The 22858-nt window shown below is 37.2% G+C and overlaps 1 protein-coding gene across 1 annotated transcript in view; it reads left to right on the forward strand.

The window, feature by feature from the left end:
- plppr4 (phospholipid phosphatase related 4) overlaps positions 1–22858 on the forward strand; it is a 59052-nt gene that overhangs the window by 14238 nt on the left and 21956 nt on the right. Inside the window, exon 2 of the mRNA XM_062977982.1 lies at positions 20927–21112. Within this exon, the coding sequence (XP_062834052.1) occupies positions 20927–21112 (186 nt within the window). The remainder of the gene's footprint in view (positions 1–20926; positions 21113–22858) is intronic.

Here is a 22858-nt window from a genome sequence, read left to right on the forward strand (position 1 = left end):
ATGCCTTTGTGAAAGGCAAGAGGATTTGTTATTATTGCCTTGTGCCACATTCAGATGGGGGGTGGGTTTGCTGTGCCTGAATTATGTAGAAGACTGCTTTTTATCTTCCAGATGGAGTAGGATTTAGTCTTCATACGTTGTAGGGAAAGTTGCAAAGGAAAGAGATTATTGACTGAAATGAAAGAGAAGGCAGGGGGAGAAAAATAGACATTTAACCATTGTATTGCCAGAACCAGATCTCAGTAAACAAGCTGCAGGTGTTCATCTTAGTGTGTGTGTGAGTAAACCCCTCTTTAAAGCCATAATTTCCTGTTTGATTTAAGGACTTTCTTCCCAAATAATATTGAATTTTGAAGGCACAGTAACAGGGTAGGATGTGTCCCATGGTAGTTCTGCCCACAGAGGCAGAATTGGTCACCAGACCTATTAAATTTGCATATCCCTGATGTACATAATATAATGTCACTTGTACCTGAATGGTCTTTGGAAAATTAATGGGGTACTGTTCTATATAAATAAAATTCTGGAACTGAAAAAAATCTATAAAGATCAAGAGGGTAGAATATTAATAGTCAGAGTGAAACTTCAATATAAACATGTCTTATTCATGGGAATATATATTTGCTCTATTTATACCCTACCCTTCTCACCCTGAAGGGGACGCAGAGTGATATATAATAAAATATGCACCAAATGAGAAACAAAAAATCATTTTATAAGAAATTATATTAAATATTTACATGTATTTAATATACATGTATATATTTACATGCATATTGGAGCCCCTGGTGGCGCAGCAGATTAAACCACTGAACAGCTGAACTTGCTGACTGAAAGGTTGGCAGTTCGAATCTGGGAAGCAGAATGAGCTCCCGCTATTAGCCCCAGCTTCTTCCAACCTAGCAGTTTGAAAACATGCAAATGTAAATAGATAAATAGGTACCGCTTCTGTGGGAAGGTAACATTGCTCCATGCAGTCATGCTGGCCACATGACCTTGGAGGTGTCTATGGACGATGCCGGCTTTTCGGCTTAGAAATGGAGATGAGCACCAACCACCAGAGTTGGACACAACTAGACTTAGTGTCAGGGGAAACCTTTACTTACAGGTAAAGGCACATACACTCACAAGCAGCTTGGGAAAGGGCTCTGCACATATTGATGTCTGTCTGGCAGGCTCTTTTATATTCAGGGAACATGGACCAATTTATAAAAGCTGTTTCATGTCTATAAGAGTAACCTGGAGCCCTTTCTCATGTAAGCTAAAGATGCCTATGTCAGCATGTGGTTATGTGTTAACCTGAATTGTCCCACTTGCCCCCTTTTTATATTCTTTGGATGCATAGGGAAAGTGGGAGAGTAAGTTTTGTGTATACTCTGTGATTTAGCAATATATGAGTATTCTTTTAAGAGTATACTTCTCTTGCACTTGTGGATTCTACAGATCACTTGTTTTGTGATAAACCATTACCTCGGTTTCTGTACAATCTGTGCATGGAAAAGGCACATATCCTTTTGCGTAAGGGTGGATAGGTTGGAGATGTGTTCTGATCATGTTGCTGCAGTTATTGCAGAGGAAAGTAAGTAATCACCACAAATGCATTTTGTACAATTTTAAACTGAATAGATACAAATGTAGATCTTTAAACCCATCTTATGGTCTCACCCACCTTATTGTAATCTGAAATATGACCGCATTCTTGACATTCTGGTCACCCTCTCTGCCTCTTAATGCCTAGCTTGGACCAAAAATTCTTCAATGCATTGCATCCTACAGAGTTTGTATTTTAAGAGAAGAGACTAGTACAGTCCTGGAATTCTTACAGACATTATATGTGATTCCATTTTGGCCACTCATATGTTCTCATACAGTTTCAGACTATTATGTACAATTCAGAAAAATAAAATTACCAACCTGAAAGTAAACTGGAGAAAAGTAGCAGAAGGACAGCAATGAGAATATTTCAAAACAGTAGGGGTACAATCCTAAAAGTATTACCTAGATATAAACCTTTTTCAATTTGTTTCCAAGCATGCATAGCATTTTAAATTAAGTGAGACATATTTCAGGCTAAAACATAGGATGATGTTTCAACTTTCAATTGGTTTCGAGATGAATAAGAATATGGGAAATTCTCCATTTCGATTTAGTTGTATTTCACTTAATTCTCCCTGTATCTCATCCCATCTGTTATTATATCAGCTGTATCTTTCAGTTGTATGCACCTTAACTATTGCCAATTTTTAAATGTTAGCATAGTTCTTCAGTATTTTATTTCTTCAAAACTTTTCCTATATGGAGATTTCTGAACCAAGGTACACATTGCCTTACATTGTCTTAGGGTGTGTGAAAAGGATACTCTCACTGAGATTCTCAACTCTAGCAACATTCTTTTCTGTTTTAGTGATGAATGAATGTCTGATTTATTTCTCATTCTTGCAATAGCCTAGACATAATTCTGCTAAAGTCGAAGATAATATTTTTGAAGCAATATTATTAAACTAAACTGTAACAGTTTAGCTTGGGTTTATTTATATGTGTAGATACTGCTGCTATCATCGTTGTCTTAAAAATGAGTTAGGAGGCCATTATAATAGGCAGGATAGATGTGAATCTCTTTAAAGGACTCCACTGAAAGCTCATTCACATAAAGATGAAAGGTATTCTAGGATGTATTGTTGCAGATGCAAATAATATAACTTATTTGCTCGTCAAACAACCCTGTAGCCAGGATGGGACAACTAGTGTTGGAAATGTGAGAGATAATTGTGGATCTCTCAGCCAAAATAATAAATTGACAAAGCAGAGATTGAACAACATCCAAGTGCAAGCCAAAGCCACACACATACACACATGCATAAGATCTAGCTGAGAGAAGAAATGTGTTTTGTCTCCTTTGCAAAAAGGCAAAAAAATAGCTCTATGTGATAATGCTTTTACATAATGAAGGACAGAAAGGAGGGAAACAACCACCTGCAGTTTATAATGATGCACAAAGAGAACAGGTATCGTTTTAAGAAGTGCGGAGGGGCTTCTAAATCCCAGAGGGGACTCAAGGCGGCTTCACAACATGGCAACAATTCAATGCCTTTAAAAACAGAGTGCAAAAACAACCATTTAAATAAAATAAAATAGATAAAATGAAATACTAAAATACAATTAAAACACTTAAAACATTAAACTTCATACATTAGGATAAATCACGTGATTCATAGGCTTAGTCCGGGCCGTTCCATTAGTCAGTTACACATGTTTCATATCTGTTATTGCACCAGATTTCCAAAAGCTTGGTCAAAGAGCCACATCTTCACTTTTTTGCGGAAGATCAGGAGGGAGGGAGCTGATCTAATCTCCCTGGGGAGGGAGTTCCATAGCCGAGGGGTCACCATTTGAAACTGGAATGACAACTAGACCTGTCAGGATCAGAATTTTGGAGCACCGATCTCATATAAGAAACAAACATTATGATAACACTTTATATTCCAATTTCTTGGAATATATTTCTTTATATTCCAATTTCTTCCAGTTTCAAATTTTGTGTTTTAGAAAAAAAAAATCATACCAAACCCCACATGGACATTAAAAGTTTTCTCTTGCAAATAGAGGCTTTTTGGATTTTTAAGTTAAATACAGTTTTTCCTACTGGTCTTAATGACAGATTAGATTTCAGCTGCTTTTTGAAATAAACTCTTAACTTTAACCTTTCCTACCTAGAAATCACACACCAGCTGTACTCTGTAACAAGCTCAGGCCATAAATTCTTCCCCTTTTTGTGAGTAAGTTGCTCACTCCTGAAAGCCAAGCCAACTGTATTTGTAGAGCCATTGAGAGAGCTATATGTAAGTACAGTAGAGTCTCACTTATCCAACATAAACGGGCCGGCAGAACGTTGGATAAGCGAATATGTTGGATAATAAGGAGAGATTAAGGAGAAGCCTATTAAACATCAAATTAGGTTATGATTTTACAAATTAAGCATCAAAACATCATGTTATACAACAAATTTGACAGAAAAAGTAGTTCAATATGTAGTAATGCTATGTAGTAATTACTGTATTTACGAATTTAGCACCAAAATATCATGATTTATTGAAAACATTGACTACAAAAATGTGTTGGATAATCCAGAACGTTGGATAAGCAAGTGTTGGATAAGTGAGACTCTACTGTAACTACATGCATGCAACTCTGTCTGTTGAAATATGTATCATCATTTCATTGTCTTTTTGTGTTATCGGGTGCTGCTGGCATATCTATTATGTTGTCTGATATCACTTATTTAGGAATGTATTGAGTCTCACAACACTTGTGAAGAATCCTGAAGAAGGGATTTTCCCGAAACAAAGATTTACAAGCCCGGGGTTCTTTGTAGAGACTTTCCCAAGGATACCTCAAGTATCTTATTCATTCCTACGGAGACTCTTCTTAAACATATTTCTTTTCCATTGTTTATTAATCAACTATAAGACTATACAGAAGAGTGAACTACCTCCACCAGGAGTATACAAAATTACTAATGGGACGTAAATACTGTACATACCAGTGAAGACAAAAACTCTGACTATATGTAAAATCTCTGTTAAAAATGCACTATTCCATATTGTACCATTATGTATCCATGTGCTGTATAGTCAAATATAAAGTTCATTATTTTCTGCAATTTCAGGTATTAAGCAGATATGGAGGCCATATCTTAGCAGATATGGGAGACATAATGTCCTGTTCATAAGCTCCATACATAAACTAGCCGTCAGGACAAGCAGGCAAATATTGTTAACTCCAACTAATGACAATATTTCCCCCTCTAGAGATGTACTCGTCCACCCTCTTGTAGATTGTTTGGTCTTTAGGTTTTTTGAAATGTCTTTTAAATTTGAGACATAAAGGAAAGTTACAGGCTGCATTTAAAGAATGACAGCTTGTTTTATGAACAGGAACATTTTAAGAATAGAACCCTCTTTAAGATTCAATGAATAAGACAGGACGACGGAAAAACAAAATCCACATTTTGAAGAGCCCTCTAAAGACTTCTAATTCATGACTTACCCTGGCTGAAGGTATATCTACACTACTTTCATTGTCATGGCTCAATGCTATGGAATTCTGAGATGTGTGCTTTGGTCAATGTTTTGTCAGAGACTTTGGGCACATCTGCACTGACCACTTAGATCAGTTTCGAACCATCAAAGCAAGCAGTTTGGTGGGTGGATGATTAGATTAGTAATCCTGGAACTAGTCCAAAGACCAGATAGTGATTACACAAACCACAGATACTAGCCTTGAACTAGCTTCATGATGTGCGGTAGCCATAACTTGATGGCCATGTAGGATTTTTTTTCCAACTCCCTCTACTGGAATGTGTATGTACACATCAGTGGAATGCTTTTGGTGTCTGCACAACTTGCATTCTGCAAAGTTGCTTTTACCATGTGATGTGGTTTACACTAGAGAGCGCTGATGAGTGTTCTGGGCTCTATTTTGGAGTGTCCCTGACTTTGCTTATCTCCGTTTAAAGCACATTGCAGCACATTTTAACAGCATGTGTTGTATAACTGCCACACTTTGATGCTGACATCAAGCAGTATTAAAAGTCAAAAAGATGTGCCCCATGTCAAACTAAACTTTCATGCTTCCACAACAGTTAAAGTGGAATCAAACTGCATTAATTCTACAGTACAGATGTACCTTAAGGATGGATTTTAATGATTCCAGTGACCCTGTTTATTTAAGTAATTCTGAAAGAGAGAGAAAACCCAATTTGGATAGTAAAATGAACCTTGAAGAGTTACATATTAGAACTTTGCATTATGGAATCGAGTTCAACTCTGCCCTTCAGACATTCCTTTTTTTGACCTTTCAGTTTCAATTGTATTCAGAAACCAGCTAGCAAAAAAGTAGTATGCTTGTTTGCCTGCAGTAAGAAGTACAAGCTTGTTTATTCTGCAGCTATTTTTATGAGAAGAGCAGAATTGAGTACTTATCTGAAGGAGATAAAGTCATCATCAAAAAAAAACACCCTATCCTAAGTTAGCCTTACTCTTTTAAAGCACATGGTATATCCACAGTTTTGATGGGCATATTTTTCTTTTTTCTTGAGTGTTTGTTGTCACAAGTTATGAAACAGTTCTAAAGGAACAAAAGCACTACAGTGTGTTAACAGTTAGTTGGGGAGCTGACCATCTTGATCTAGATCAGTGGTTCCCAACTTTTGGGCCCCCAGGTGTTTTGGACTTCAACTCCCAGAAATCCCAGCCAGCTTACAGTGCCAGCTGTGGGAACTGAAGTCCAAAACACTGGAGGCCCAAAGATTGGGAACCACTGATCTAGACTGTAATTCAGATCTAATTTCTAATTTTCCAGTGAGTGTAGCTTATCCCAAACAGTAACACCAACCAGTGAAAAATGCAATTGTATTTCAAAGTAGTTTCTGATCATGTAGTTGATTTTGTATATTGCAACACTGAAAACTTTCTCTTTGAAAAGAAATATGTCATGCAGTATATATTGTAGAGATGTGTGAAATGGCTGAAATCCAATTAGTAACTCATTTCAAAGGTTCAGGTGACTCTCACTTTGATTCATAAAAATTTGGAGGGGTCCTTCTTTGGCTTCGGAATCCGAATCTCAGAAGATTCGTAACTGGATCATTAAGATTTGCTCCATTAGCTGCAATGAAGAAAATTGTGAAACTCTTTTCTCTGTCATTGTTATTGCTATCAGGATGAAACTTGGCACATCTGAAGGCAATATTTATGACTTTAAACCTGCCAAGTTTCAGAATGTTTTGGTCATCCACTGATTTTTAGGAAAATTGTAAAGCTTTTACAAATAATTTAAAATAAAGATAGCCCATCTTTCTGTACAATGAGACAACATAAGCAGGGCATCAATCCTGAATAGTTTCAAAAAGATTTGTTCATCTACTGATTTCTAGGAATTAAAAAAAAGTTTTTTCAATTAAAATTATTTTTAAAAACTAAATGAGGTATCCTCTCAAATTGTGTTGCAATGAGACAACATGAACAGGGCAACACGCTTGGCAAGTTTCAGAACAATTGGTGTATCCACTGAGTTTTAAGATTTTTTCCAATTGAAACACATGTGATAAACCTAGACGGGGTCTATAACATGTGCAGCCCTGCTCTTCTGGCACAAGCAGAATTTTGGGAAAGATAGTTTAGGGCAGAGCCTTTGAATACTCTGCTACAGAGATCCTTGCCTTCCCAAACTATATTCCCCAAAATTCTGCTCATGCCAAAAAATGGGGCTTCAGTTTGGGGTTGGATATAATTTCAACAGAGAAAGGAGAAAGAAACTGGATATCAACGGATAGAAAAAAACAGAATGATAAAAAAGCTATTATAAGTTTACGTTTTAAGAAACACACAGAAACAGAACAGACATCCAAAGAACACTTCTTATCTCTCTGTCCTTGAAATGCCATGCATGCCACACAAAGGAAACACTGAGGAGAGTATATATAAGACCAGCTTTGCAGAAAGCTACATGATTTGGTTTTCTTCTTCTGATTGGCTGACAAGGAAAAAACAGCATACAGCTGACCTTGTCAATCATATTAGCCTTGCCCCCTCCCAGCCTTGACAATTATGGGTGCCGGGGGTGACTGAATATGTTACATTGGAAAAAAGCTCTGAAACAACAAATATTTCACACATCACCCTGAATGTTCCGGAGGCTTGTGTTTCGATTCATAAATGCTTCAGAGGGGTTCTTCCCAATTAGTAATCTGGAAATTTGTATTTACGAATCATCCAAATCTCCGAATTACGAAGTGGAGCTCTAAAGTTTTGCACACCCCTAATATGTTGCATAGATTTAAGGATTTAAACATAAATCCTGTTGGTCATACCCAATGAGAGTGGAGCCTTTGAATTTACTCTGTCATGAGTCAACACAGAGATAAATCTCACTTTCTCAGTAGTTCTACTCTTTTGTTACTAATAATAGATTTCAAGCTCCATTCTTATTGACTTCAGAGAAAGTTATGAATATTGAGCTCAGCACCATTCTTTCTAACTGTCAGACTCCAGTTGCATTATAATGTGCTCTACCTTGTTTTTAATTGGTGTTGTCATGATATGAGATTAAGGTTGAATTTCATTGAAGGAAATAAGCTCTGCACTAATTCTAATTTCTTAATTGCTGCATAATTATTTTATTTGATTTATCCTTTTTCATACAGTAGAGTCTCACTTATCCAACACTCGCTTATCCAACATTCTGGATTATCCAACGCATTTTTGTAGTCAATGTTTTCAATATATTGTGATATTTTGGTGCTAAATTCGTAAATACAGTAATTACTACATAGCATTACTGCGTATTGAACTACTTTTTCTGCCAAATTTGTTGTCTAACATGATGTTTTGGTGCATAATTTGTAAAATCATAACCTAATTTGATGTTTAATAGGCTTTTCCTTAATCTCTCCTTATTATCCAACATATTCGCTTATCCAACATTCTGCCAGCCCGTTTATGTTGGATAAGTGAGACTCTACTGTATCTCGTTATTTACTCTGTCATTAAGATCTCCCCTTTTTCATAAAGAAAAAACTCAGTCTTTTAATGCACCGTGAAAAGCACATTTATTTATTTATTTTTGGTAAATTTGACCTTTTTATAGCTTCTTATGTAAGACACTTTCTACAAGAGGGAAAAGGGTGGGAGGAAATCACTGCCTTTCCCTTCCGCTTCTGCTTGACAGGCCTTCATATCACCAACCCCCGTCAGTTAGTGGGAGAAAGCTTGACCAGCTCTTGACTCCCATAAAATGCCCCACTAGAAGTCACTTAATAAAGAAGGAGAGCTTCAGGGATGTTACAAACCCAAACAGTTCCACCACCAGTGAAAATAAAACAGAATCCTAGATAGAAGTAAGATTGTTCAAGTTCCTTTTGTTAGTATGCTACTGATAGTGCCCAAGATTGTTTTTGCTGTGGTCAGGTAATGCGCTGCAATTTCTATTGTAAGTAGATACCCTAGCAGTCCATGATCATTGTTATCAGCAACTGCTTCCAGATAGCAGAATGAAATTGTTTTGCTTCTGATGGAATGGTGTGTTCAGATATCCTGTTGCTTAACTTAGAATCTCCTCCCTGTACTGATGTATTGTAAGACTAAAGCTCCAAATTTTACAATAGCAAAAGCAATATGCCTTAACAGATGTGTTCAAGGGAAAGTTTTGAACTGTCATGGATTAAGTTGTAAATGGGTTTCACTCTGTATGGTGGTTGAAGTCCATGAACTGATTTTTTAAAAAATTCCTTTAGTTTTACTAAAGGAAATTTTCCTTTAGATACTAGTTAAGACTGAAGCCCAGGTCTGCTTTTGTTTGTATCATTCCAGACCCTTTTATTCTTACCCCTAGAAGGCCTTTTCATTGACATCTACATTTAATCATTCAAAATAAACATTGAGTTGCTGTGAGTTTTCCAGGCTGTATGGCCACATTCCAGAAGCATTCTCTCCTGATGTTTCACCCACATCTATGGCAGGTATCCCCAGAGGTTATGCAACCGCACAACCTCTGAGGACACCTGCCATAGATGTGGGTAAAACATCAGGAGAGAATGCTTCTAGAACTTGGCCATACAGCCCAGAAAACTCACAGCAGCAACCCAGTGATTCTGGCCATGAAAGTCTTTGACAACACAAAGTAAACATTGCCCCTCTTAAACTTTTATATTGCCAACAACTATTCCATTATACTGTTTATTATTTGATTTCAGTCCAAATTCTAACCTAAACTATTAATTTAATCTGATTGGATCAATGGTTGCCCTAGCTGGGATTAACAGTTGAATTTACTATTCAATTTCTTCTATTCCGTAAACAAGGCACATTTTACCCAGAAATGTTAAAAGATTGTGAGCCCCATATCTCCAATTTTAAAAACTCTTCCTCCTGTGATGTAATCTCATATTTTATAAGATGAAAACTGGGGCATGTGTAGCTAAACAACATCAGAGTGTCATCCAGATGGTGACAGTTATTAATGAAGAACTCACAAGCTAGGTGAGGCAGCAGCAGTTTGCTTTGGCTTTAGTCTACAGGAAAGTGCAAGATCTCAGCCATCCTCTCCACCTTATTTATTTAATTGAGTGCAAACTACTTTTGTACTTTGAACTTGGTTTGCAGGAATTGAAGTATGCTGATGACAAAGGTGGGAGGGGGGAGGAGGCAATAGAATTTGGTCCATTTTAAAAGCAACTGAGGTTATGACTTGAGTCAAAAATCTTCCTGAGGCATTACATAAGCATGACTCCAGGCTAAGACAGATATTCTACTTTTTAAACATAGGTGTAAGGAGAAATCTAGCACCCCCTTATATAATCAGTTCCTCTGTACTCCATAGCTCAACAACCTGTCTTTAAGGGCACTGCAGTTTGACACTATCTTATAATTAGAACTGCCATGGCCATTCTAACATCATCCCAACTTTGAGTTATTCACATAAGTATACCCTGCCAGTATTAAACCAGAGCCTAGCCTTCGTCAACCAAACAGTGTTTGCCTATTTCCATTATGCACTTAAAGCATCTAGTACAGTCAAACTGCATCAAGAATTCATAGTTTGTCCACAATAAATTGTGTCATGGAATGTATTTGGTGTTTCCACCTAGGGATTGCTTCTGCACTTTTAATCCTAGTTTCTCATTAAAGATGTAGGCTTGGAAAGTACATTTTAAAGACTATTATTCTAAAGCTAGTTCAGTGAAAATGTCACTTTCTATATATCAATATCCTCCTGACTGTTAGATGCCTTCATAAAATGGCATTAAAAGGCATACGGTATTCCTGTACAACTGCCATGCCAATGACATTTCTGTGAAGAGAAACAGAAACAGTGTTTTATGGACAAGAAATTGCCTCTCCCCTGACATGCAAAGAACATTTTAATTCCAGTCTTGAGATATGTTTTTAAAGTCTTTATTTTTTAAAAGAAAACAAGCAAATTGGGAAAACTAAAAAGCAGATTTACTTCCACCAGGATGATGAGGGCCTTGTGGGTCACAAGCGGCATGTGGTCTGCATGATTCCCATCCTCTGTATTGAGGGATGCAGAAATGTGGAGGGGCAACATGAATGGAAGTATATATTTCACCCCTTTCATCTTATTCTTTTTGACATACACATGGGGAGATGAAAACAAATAGGTAGAAATAACCAAGGGCTCTTGGGGTTAGCAGTTCGTGCTCAGTAATGTCTTGTGTGTCTGAAATAAGCGTTTTAAAGAAAAGTAAACCATTGAAAGCCCCCTTCTATAAAGAAGTAGTTGCCACCACTAAGGTTTTAAAGTAACTTGCTACTGTACATTAACTTTTATTACTTTTTCATCATTTAAGAAATTTCATATTGATTAGAATATTATATAACACTTGAAAAATAGGCCTGGCAATGAAAAAGAACTAGAAAAAATACCTTATTACACACAAAATAATTAATAATTTATTTTCTGTGTATTTTGTTACTTCTGAATTAGAATTTGACCCCAACGAATTATAATAATAATAATAAATCTTTATTTATATTCCGTTTTCCTCCCTCATGGGTCCCAAAGGGGCTTACAACATATTAAAATCACATAAACAACAGAGTACATCAATAATATAAGCATAATAGGATAAACAATTAAGAAAAACAACTACAGTATACATTCAAGTTCATGAGGCATTATTGGTGACTATTACTTTTAACTCATTACTTGTACATTTAGCATAGTAAACTGGATGTACTGTATTATTTAAGCATATCCAGCTGGAGAGGGAGAAATCAACATTAACAAGCTCTATTGAATGAAGTTATATTCTTTACCAGAAGTTGAAAATTCCTTGCCATTCTTTTGACTTATTTCATGTACTGGCCCACATGGTGGTAATCAGTACTCTTTTAATTATAATTGTTTATTTCTATGATAGATTAGTCCTTTTTTTTTTCAAGAAGTCACCCCAGATGGTATATAATTTCTGGTTCACTTCGGTAGAACAGTTCATTGCAATCAAAACAAGAGTAACAATGTTTGCTAAGAGAATGTTTTTATGTTGAATGTTTTTATATTGTGGAATGATATTTTAAATTGAAGTCGCTTGGAGCACTCTGGTGGAGAGCGACTAATTAAGAAATAAAGTGAAGTGAAGAAGTGAAGTGAAGATTACGTCATAAAAGAGAAAAAGAGCACTGGAGTAGAAAGGAAGCATCTTTACTCTGTGACATCAATGTGGAAGGCAAAATTTTCAATGTAAGAACTTCCCTTACCCAGCTGCGCCGGGGCTGGGAAGTTCCTTCTGAGAATAGATGAGATCCTACATTGTACTTGCATGATGTAAATTTTAAGTCATTGAGTTGCATCGTGGTTGTGTCAAACCTCGCACATACACGCACAGACACACTTTTCTATATGACATCAATTCTCGTCAACTGAGTATACTATATCTGCAAGTATGCCTTCATATTATCTCATCGAACTATTGGCTATTTCTGGAATCTCAGTGAATAAGTGTGTGCATGTCCCTATGTGTGCATGTGTATGTGTGTGTGTGTGTATGCTTTAAAAATAATTAGTTTAAAAACAACCAACATTAAAAATACTAAAATGCATTAAAATTAATTATAGACACACCTTTAATATCAGCACATCTATATATATATAAAAGAGTGATGGCATCACGGCGACCCACAAAACAACAAAACTACAGGCCCCCCAACCTCAAAATTTGACAACACAACCCATCATCCACGCCTCTAGGTTGATACAACAAAAAGAAAAGAAAAATAAAGTCCCAATTAGAGAGAGAGGAATAATTGCTTTTATCCAATTGCTGCCAGTTAGAAGGCTAAGCTCCTCCAACTTGGTCTCCTAGCAAGCCAATAAAAAATAATAATAAACACTAAAAAAATACAATAAAATACTATAATAACAGAAAATAACTAAAAATAATACAAGAAAATAATAAAATATAATAAATAAAAATATAACTTACAATAAAATTAATAAAAAATTCAAATAATGTCAAATAAAAATTACACAACAATTTTTAACCAATACCACCACCACTTTGCCACAGCAACGCGTGGCCAGGTACAGCTAGTATTTTAATATACACGTTTGATATCAGCATCATGCAGTACTAAAAGCCCATGTACTACTAAAGGCCCAGTATGTAAAAGCTTTGGCCACATAATGAGAAGAGAGGAAAGCTTAGAGAAGATAATGATGCTGGGGAAAATGGAAGCAAAAAGGAAAAGGAGCCAACCAAGGGCAAGATGGATGGATGGTATCCTTGAAGTGACTGGCTTGTCCTTGATGGAGCTGGGGTTAGCAACAGCCAACAGGGAGCTCAGACATGGGCTGGTCCATGAGGTCACGAAGAGTCGGAAGTGACAGAATGAATAAACAACAACGTGTAAAAGCTTGGCAGCACATTAATATTTAGACCTGACACTGGAAAGATGGCAAAGACTGAGCCATCCTAGCATCCTTGGGAAGCAAATTTCAAAGTCTGGGAGGAGAAAGACAGCAGTCTATTAAATGAGCTCGAGGATCCATATACACTGCTAGACAGGGCCATAGCCAGAAAAAAAATTCGGGAGGGGTTTTGAAAATTTTGGGGGGGGGGGGTTGAACCCCTAGCACGTACCCCTCCCCGCTACAAACCTGTCAATATCTGCTTGAGATAGTGCCTGGAGGGACTCTTAATGTTTTGCATCTCATAGACTTAGCATGGGGATTTGGTTAACCAGTTAAAATTCATGAGTAAACGAGATTTTTTTTATAACTTGAAAAATTTCGGGGGGGGGGGGGGGGGTTGAACCCCTAACCCCCCCCCCCTCGCTACAGACCTGCTGCTAGATAATGTAATGTTGATGGCGCATTAGCCTGGAGTGTCGAAGTGACACCCCAGACAAATGATTTAACTCAGGTTAAACTTCTTAATGCAGGTTATTTCCAGGTTAAGAAGACACCAGCTAAGGTCCAGATCTTCCAGGAATCCATGATGGCAGTCTCCACAGCCATCCCATGTTCCCCAGGCTCAGGCAGACTGGGAAGGTGGGAAGGACTCTCACCCTTCTCTCCTTACACCCCATTTGGCCCCAAAATGGCAGAAACAGCCTCATTACAGATCCACAAGGCTTTCCTGTTACCTCCATGGTGCTCGGAAATGATGCAACAGAGCTTTAGAGAGGGGAGGAGGGATTCCTTTTCCAAACCTCCATTGTATCATTTATGAGTACCACGGAGTTACAGAGAACCCTCCTGCATCACTATCCATGTTATTTTGGCTGCATGCTTTGTCTTTGTTTATTTTTTAATCTATAAGAATGTTTGGTACTTATGTTAATAGAGCATTAGTGGGCTTGTGCTGTGCATTTATGCTAGAAAACCTAAGGCCAGAATCTTTCCAGGCATTTTATTAATCTGGAGCAAAATGGGAAATCTCAGTTTTCTCTGGATTAGTTCAGTTTTAACTGAGGCGTCATTTGGATGCCTCAGATAAAAACCAAGACAGGTCCCATGTTTTGGGCCTGTCTGGAAAGCTGCTAAGATAAGTCAGGCGAGAAAACTCTGTATTTTGGTTACAAACAGTCCACTATGTATGCAGGACTGCACAACCAGCTATTATAATATGTACATGTACTGTCTGCCTCTCGCTATCTCGGAGAAAAAGAAAGAAGAGACCTTAAAGAAGGAATAAAAAAAGAAAAAACAGAGTATAGCAAGCTACACAGAGGTCTGAAAAAACAAGAGTGGAAAATATAGTGGACTATTTGCTTATTCTGTCCCCCTCCACACTCCCACACACTGCTTTACTTGAATAATAATAATAATCATCATCATCATCATCATCATCATCATCGCACAGACAGACTACAAACAGAGACACAACTATGTGGCCCAAATGATTCATTGGAACTTATGCCTCAAGTACCACCTCCCAGCAGTAAAAAACTGGTGGGATCACAAACCTGCAAAAGTATTGGAAAATGGGCACACAAAGATACTGTGGGACTTCCGAATCCAGACTGACAAAGTTCTGGAACACAACACACCAAACATCACAGTTGTGGAAAAGAAAAAGGTTTGGATTATTGATGTCACCATACCAGGTGACAGTCGCATTGACGAAAAACAACAGGAAAAACTCAGCCGCTATCAGGACCTCAAGATTGAACTTCAAAGACTCTGGCAGAAACCAGTACAGGTGGTCTCGGTGGTGATCGGCACCAAAGATCTCAGCCGGCATTTGGAAACAATAGACATTGACAAAATTACAATCTGCCAACTGAAAAAGGCAACCCTACTGGGATCTGCGCACATCATCCAAAAATACATCACACAGTCCTAAACACTTGGGAAGTGTTCGATTTGTGATTTTGTGAAACGAAATCCAGCATATCTATCTTGTTTGCTGTGTCATACAATAATAACTTCATTTTTGTACCCTGCTTCCATCTCCCCAAAGGGACTCAGGGTGGCTTACACAACACATAAAATAAACACACAGTACAATATAAAATAAAACTACTAGTATATAAAACAACAATTTGAAGTCAGAACAGAGCCCATAGTGCTTTAATATACAACACTATGACCTTCAGGTTGTTTTCTCCAAATTAATATTTTTAAAAAACTATTTCTACAAATCTTGGATTTCTTCCAAATACAGTAATGTTTTAGAGACCGTATTTACTAATATAAAGTTGTAATAAGTAGCCTGATATCAAATCTCTTACGTAAGATTATACTTCTGTATCTTCTCTTATGAACAAAAGGTTACTTTTATTCAAAATATTAAGTTCAACAAAAAAAATCCATTTCAGACTTGAACAGTCCCTGGTGGTTCTCCAAGGAAGCATAATTGCTCCCTGATTTTTAAGGGTTTCCATATGGGAATTCTTTATTTTTAATTATGATTCCTAATGCCTTGCATAATGAGTCTTGCCCCATATGTACTCCCACTTGTGTATAAAGCTAAAAAGAACAGCGACAATTCTGAGGGCAAAGAAAGCCTATTAACTGTACTGATCATTTTAAAATACATCTGTTTGCTAGTAAGGCCCAGTATGAGACCTACACCCAGAAAAGGATTTCCATCATGTGTATTGAGAATACAATTGATGCCTTTCCCATGATCTCACTGGACCAAACTTTTATTTATTTCTCAGGGCCCTTTCACACAGCCATATAACCCAGAATATCAAGGCAGAAAATCCCACAATATCTGTTTTGAATTAGGTTATCTAGGTCCACACTGCCATGTATTTCAGTTCAAAGCTGATAATGTGAGATTTTATTCAGCTGTGTGAAAGGGACCTCAGCTATAAATTTCAGAGAGGAACAAGGATTAGTTGTTGAAACCATTTCTCCCCCAACCAGCTAATATTAGCTCACTTGACTGGCTTGTAGATGCCTCTCCTTAAAATTCCAATTTGAAACCAGAAAAAGGCATTTCTGCTTTGCAATTAATGCAGTGCACATTACCCCGTCTAATTATGTCTGACATGCTCAAGGTGTTTGAAGTTAATTCTTGTAATTGCATAACCCTGGCTGCCCAAAGTAGCGGACCCAATAAATATTCATAATTACAAATAGCCACTTGTAAGTTTTAGGCTGTTGAACATACATTTACTTTTTCTTCAGCTATTTTTAAAATATTTATTTTATACTTTAGAATAAAGCCATGAAAAGCAGTTTTTATCAGGTCTAGTAAATACAAAGTCCTTCGTATACACAGGGATACATTGCAGCTTGTAGCTGCCTGTTATTAAAATTCACATTTGAAATCAGAAAAAGGCATTTCTGCTTTGCATCACTCTAGCTCCCCACACAAATACTGATACAATCTAGTTCAATATGACCCCCTTATCCACTGATGCAATATCCATGATTTCACTTACACACACACTCCAAAGCAGTACGAAAAGGGCATTTTTTACAAGGTGGACTTGAAGACACTTAACAACAAATATTGTGAGAGGAATCATCAGCATGAGCATTGTGAAGGGCAAGACTTCTGTGTTGGGCACATCCAGACATCTTGAAATCTTTCATGATATTCAACATAATGAAAAGGGAGCAAGTTATTAAGAGTCCATTTGGTTGCTGGGTTTTTTTTTCTACCACAGCAAGGGAAGGGAAGTGGTGTTTGTGGAATTTGTGCTTCATGTGAGTTGGTCAAAGTTGGAGAACCTATTTCAGCCAGAGGGCCAAAATAATGTTCAAAGGAGTTCTCAAAGGTTTCATCTCAGTGTTGGTTAGGGCCAAAGGCAAAAGGATACCACCCAAAATATTGGCGCGTTTTAGCTAAAGTTCTTGTTGATGGTTACTAAGCCATGCTAGTTGGAAGATTCTGGGAGTTCACATAAAAAATGAAGTTTTCCAAGCTTTGGGAAATGTCATGTGGGAACAGATGTGAAGTGACTCATCGAGTTGCATTCTACATTCAACAAAACCTGCCTACACACATCAAAACCCTTTAGCATTACAAAGCTGTTTTGCTAAGACAACCACCGTGTCATGAGTCATCATTTTTTTTTAAATGCAAAATTATTGTAGCTGTGGGGGAGCACAGTGGGATAGACCTGCTATGTTTGCCTCACATATGGGCCCCTTCCACAGAACTGAATAAAATCCCAGATTATCTGCTTTGAACTGGAATATATGGCAGTGTGGACTCAGATATCCCAGTTCAAAGAAGATATTGTGGGATTTTCTGCCTTGATATTCTGGGTTATATGGCTGTGTGGAAGGGCCCTGGATCTCCAAATGCCAGTTCTTTTTCAGGTTTCCTGCACATACCAATGCACATTTTCATGCCAATGATGTCAAGAGATCTACACAAATACTGTAGTGCATATAGAGACTTTACGGGAAGGGGGGAATTTCTGAAATCTTATTATTAGTGCAGATTGAAGTGACTTAGATTTACCAGTCTAGTCACTTGCCATTCAGCAACTGATTCAATTGGCCTACTCTACTTAGCACTAACTAACAGTATTCCAGCCCTGTATTCCCATATGAACCTGTACAAATCCCATTTTGCAGAAAACAGCTATTTTCCATATTTGCAGAAAACCTGTCCCTTCAACCAGTTTTTGAACTGTAATAGGAACAGCTATTCCTATTACAGTTCAAAAACTGGTTGAAGGGACAGGTTTTCAGAAGAAGAGGATAAGGGAATTGTGTGACCACTTGTGATATGCAATGGATCCTCAAGCTATAGGAACTGAATTTTAAGCATACATGGGTGTTGTAATTACGGTTGCCAGAGTGAAAACTGAAGATGATTCTTGTACTTTTCCTGCAGAAGAGGGAATTTCAGCAGGTGTTGCTTGTCATACAACAAACAACACCTGCTGAAATTTCCTTTTCAACACAACCATTCAAGGAACAAGAATGCTCTCCAATTTTCATTTTGGCAATGATATATACATTTCAAAGTGGAATCAATAAAGAATACTTAAAAAAAACAGGAGGAAATAAAGTCCTACATTGGCATGGGGAATTCCTAACTACCAGTGCCACATAAAATCTAAATCATTATTATAGATTACAATCTTCCATACATTTTTGAAGTATAAAATCTATATTTATTCAAGTCTAATGCACCATCAAATTTAATGCAGACCTCAAATTTCAAAACCCTGAAACCAAAAAAGGGTACACTCTTTGAAATTTGGACAAAATAGGTGCACATTACAATGGCTGCATACTTATAATTTCTTCTGAAAAAATGAAAGTATTAGATCACCAAAGCTTTCCCCAATGACAGAGAAAATCTTGGCATGCATCTATGCTGTAGAGTGAATTAACTTCAATTGCTCTGGTTCAATCGTATGAAATCATACTGTATTTACAAGGCCTTGAACTTTCTGTGACGAAGAATGCTGATGCCTCACCAAAGTACAAATCCTAGGAATACATAGCATTGAGCCATGGCAATTAAATTAGAAATGACGTCCCTCACATAGGAGCTCCAGATGCTCCTGAAGTAGCTTCCCCTTTTACTTTGGCTCAGCAATAAGATTACCACATAATGCGAATCTAATGCGCAATCTAATTTTGGGGAGGTAATTTAGCTTTAAAAGGTGAGTATTAGGTTCGAGTTAATACGTTATATCAATCAACTCATGTTGATCAAACATGCTTTAAAATCAAGGCCATCCATATATGTGTGTTTATATTGGTATTCCATCACTTTGAACTGGGTGTGTATGCTTTGAGCTATGGTTTTGTGATCCCAGAAAACCTGAGACATATTCCGCTAAGGGCAGAAATAGTTCCACTTTCAGAGTACCGGATTTACCTTACCTTACTTTATCTACCCAGCATAAACCTTTTCAGTCTTTCCTGTCTCTCCAAGCTCTTATTTCAAAACCCAGGTGTTGTCAGTCAGAAAAGGGGTCAGGGAGAAGAGGTGCTTTCCATTTGTCAGTGGATGTGCAAACTAGAAAAGCTGTAGATCTAAAGAAACAGAAGGACTGCTACACAGGCCAAAAATGCAGACTGAATTGGTGCTCCAAATGCCAGATTGGCCCTGCACGGTGGTCCAATTAAGACTGCTTGAGCTATCTCGGAAGTCGCAGGAAGTTACAACACAGTTCAGCACTGCTGGACAGCCACCCTACAGGAACACACCCATCTCCCCACATGCCATGGCTGTAATCAGCCGTGACACCCCATCTACCTTCTGATGTCCCCAAGTGTACCCGCTTACTGAGACAGCTGGGATAGAAGTGAAGACTACCTTACTGTCCCCTCCCCTCCCAGATGGCAGTCACAGTGCCCACAAGTAGGTTGGTGGCGGTGTCTTGATGGCAGCAGCCACAACATGGGAGTAGGGGACAACAGGGCACTGCCATCCCACCTGAGCCTGGGGAACACCAGTTAGTACTCAAGACAACCAGACCATCAAGGAAAAGGTAGGTGCGGGTGTCACGCTCACAACAGCTCACAGCCAAGACATCTCATTCTGCATAGCTTTTCCAAAGATGGGGGGAGAGGATCCAACATACTTTTATTCCCAAGCATTTGGTCAAGGATACTCAATCTGTAACTATAGTACTCTATATATCAAGTGTTACTATATTCATTTCAATATGAAGCCACAGTGGAATGGAGCTACTTATATTATTTTTAGTATAGCTGGAACAGTTTTTCCTCTGAGAAGCTCTCCTCTGCACATGTTGAATAATCACTGGAGGTTTTCTGAAAATATCCAAATATTTGTTGATCATGCCTCCATTTTATAGCTAACAGCATGTAGTATTTGCTAGGCCATATAAACAAGGAAAAATATTTTTCATTAACTTGTGATGTTCTCTATTTGAATCAAAATAAAGAATGGATGCCAAGTTATGTTAAAAAATCTATTTTTCAAGTGAGCCTCCACATCAAGTTTCAGATTCAATTTATTTAATTAAAAAATTATTGCTTAATTAGAAATCTTGGTCAAGTTTATTTTTATACTTGTTAATTAATTTTTAAGCCTCTGATTACATTTTCATAATTTTATATTTGAAAAAAAGATTATATCTAGGCATAGAAAATTATGCAAAGAATTCTCACAAAATCCAATAGCTAAAATGTTATAATGCTATGATTTTTCATTGCTTGTGTATCTTTATGCTGCTTCTTTCTATTGATGCTGAAATGTATATATTAGCCAATGGATTTTGAAAAGATTCAAAGAGTTTAATCTTATTGGAATTGGTTACAAGGACAGACTGGTTAGATCAATTGAAGAACAGTGGGTCAACATGTAGGTAAATTTCTGTTGACCCGACAGGTCTCTTCTAGTTGGGACTAATAATAGAGTTCAGGATCAAATATTTGTGTTATTCTGTGGATCGAGACAAAGTATATGCTTTGCTCTTGACAATTCCTTTTCATCTTTCTTTTCCAGTTACCTATACTGGCATCTTCTGTTGTTAGCCTCTATTTCCTTGAGCTGACAGATGTCTTCAAGCCAGTTCATTCTGGATTCAGCTGCTATGACAGGAGTTTGAGTATGCCATACATTGAACCTTCCCAAGAGGCTGTTCCTTTCTTGATGTTACTTAGTCTGGCTTTTGCTGCACCAGCCATTACGGTGAGTCATAGATTGTCTGACCTCCACTCATAGACCCTTGCTATGTATTCTATTTAAACAAAATGGGAGGTGCAAATGGATTGGAATTGAATCATTTGTGCTGTTTCATAGGGCTATAAGGGGGAATCCTGTGAAATCCTCAAATAGTAAAATAGGTCCAATGGATCAGCAGAAGGCCTTGATAAATGCACTTCTGCATACTCTGCATTCCATTCATTTAAAATATGCATTCATGTTTCATATCACTTAACATCTTCAAAAATCATTAAATAATATTTTCAGTATCAATATTTACATTAACCTCTAAGCTAACTGCAAGTATATTGTACAGTTAAATTTTAAAGGTTAACAGATCCTCCAAATTTAGTAAGTTATGCATGTGCAAACATATATTAAATCATTCCAGCTTTAAATGATAAGAATTACAAAATCAGTGCACAGATATGTGTGAATGTATATTCCAGATGTTATCAATGTTATCATAATGTTGTAATAGTGACATTATTTTGGAGACTACATGCCCTAGAATTCCCTAGCTGGCCTGGCCACTCTCCCTTCTTGGACAAGTGGTTGTGCTTTTGGAACCATTGTGAAACAGATATACAACCATTGCACATGGGCCTACATCTTACTGATATTCCCAAGTCGAATAGAGTCATTGAAACAATTGGACTTGTATGTGTGTAGATTTACAGTTACACAACTGATTAATGGATCTACTCTAGAAGAACTGATCACCAGATTCCATGAGGTTGTATGTCTTTTTGTGCATATCTAAGTATCAGTACCTTTTATGTATAGACCAAGTATCTAAAAATTGTGAAAGATATTTTATGTTGTGTGATGGGCTCCATTGGTATCTGTTTCTAAAGTGTGTAGAAACACAGAGTTCAGTGAGTGTGATGAAGTCCTATGTTGTAATTACTGAACAGGATCCCAGTCATGTTTTTAAATATAAAAATACATTGCATTAAAAGCATAATGTTGTTCTTTAAGTGTAAACTAATGACTAATGGTTAGATCTGGAGATGAAATAAATAACCAGGAACATCAAATCATTTAAAAGTAATATTCCATGTTTTGGCCCCATGAGACACTGAGTAGAGTTTTTTGCATTAAAAAATTGTAAATCCTATTTTTGGTGCTCTTCAGTGTTCTTCTGATTGTTCCCTGAGCAGTGAAGTTCAGAATGCAAATGTGCTGAAATGCAATTTGTTTCCCGCATCACTTTTCTGAAAACAAGTATGTCTCCTAAGTAGGAACTTGGAGAAAAATAACATGAACCAACAGAGAATAAGCAAAAGCAACCACCTTTATTCAGGTTTCCTCCAGTTCCTCTTGATCAAATTCATATCATCATAATGGCTACATTGAGGCATATTATATTGTTAGAGGCTATTTTTGTCTCTTAGCTTGTTGCTCTTAGCTTGTAAAATCCTCTAAGTCCTCCTTAACATTTCAGTTCTCATGGAATTATACAACCTTCACTGCCCTCTTTTTGCTTTAGGGGGAATAAGAAAAATCCATTAAGATACACAATGCAGTGCAGAGGAGGATTTTGGTGTAGCAATGATGTCAGTCCACTGTAATCTTGGTTACTTGGATACCAGGAGGCCTAGTGTATCAGCAATTTTTTAATTGTTCCTGCAATTCTAATTTTATTACAAAATTAAAAAGCAAATTTTCCACTTATACAGCTTTATATTTAAAATATTGGGTAATTAGTATCATCAACAAGGGAATCAG

Source organism: Anolis carolinensis, chromosome 4 (assembly GCF_035594765.1).
Source record: "Anolis carolinensis isolate JA03-04 chromosome 4, rAnoCar3.1.pri, whole genome shotgun sequence".
Lineage (NCBI taxonomy): Eukaryota > Metazoa > Chordata > Lepidosauria > Squamata > Dactyloidae > Anolis > Anolis carolinensis.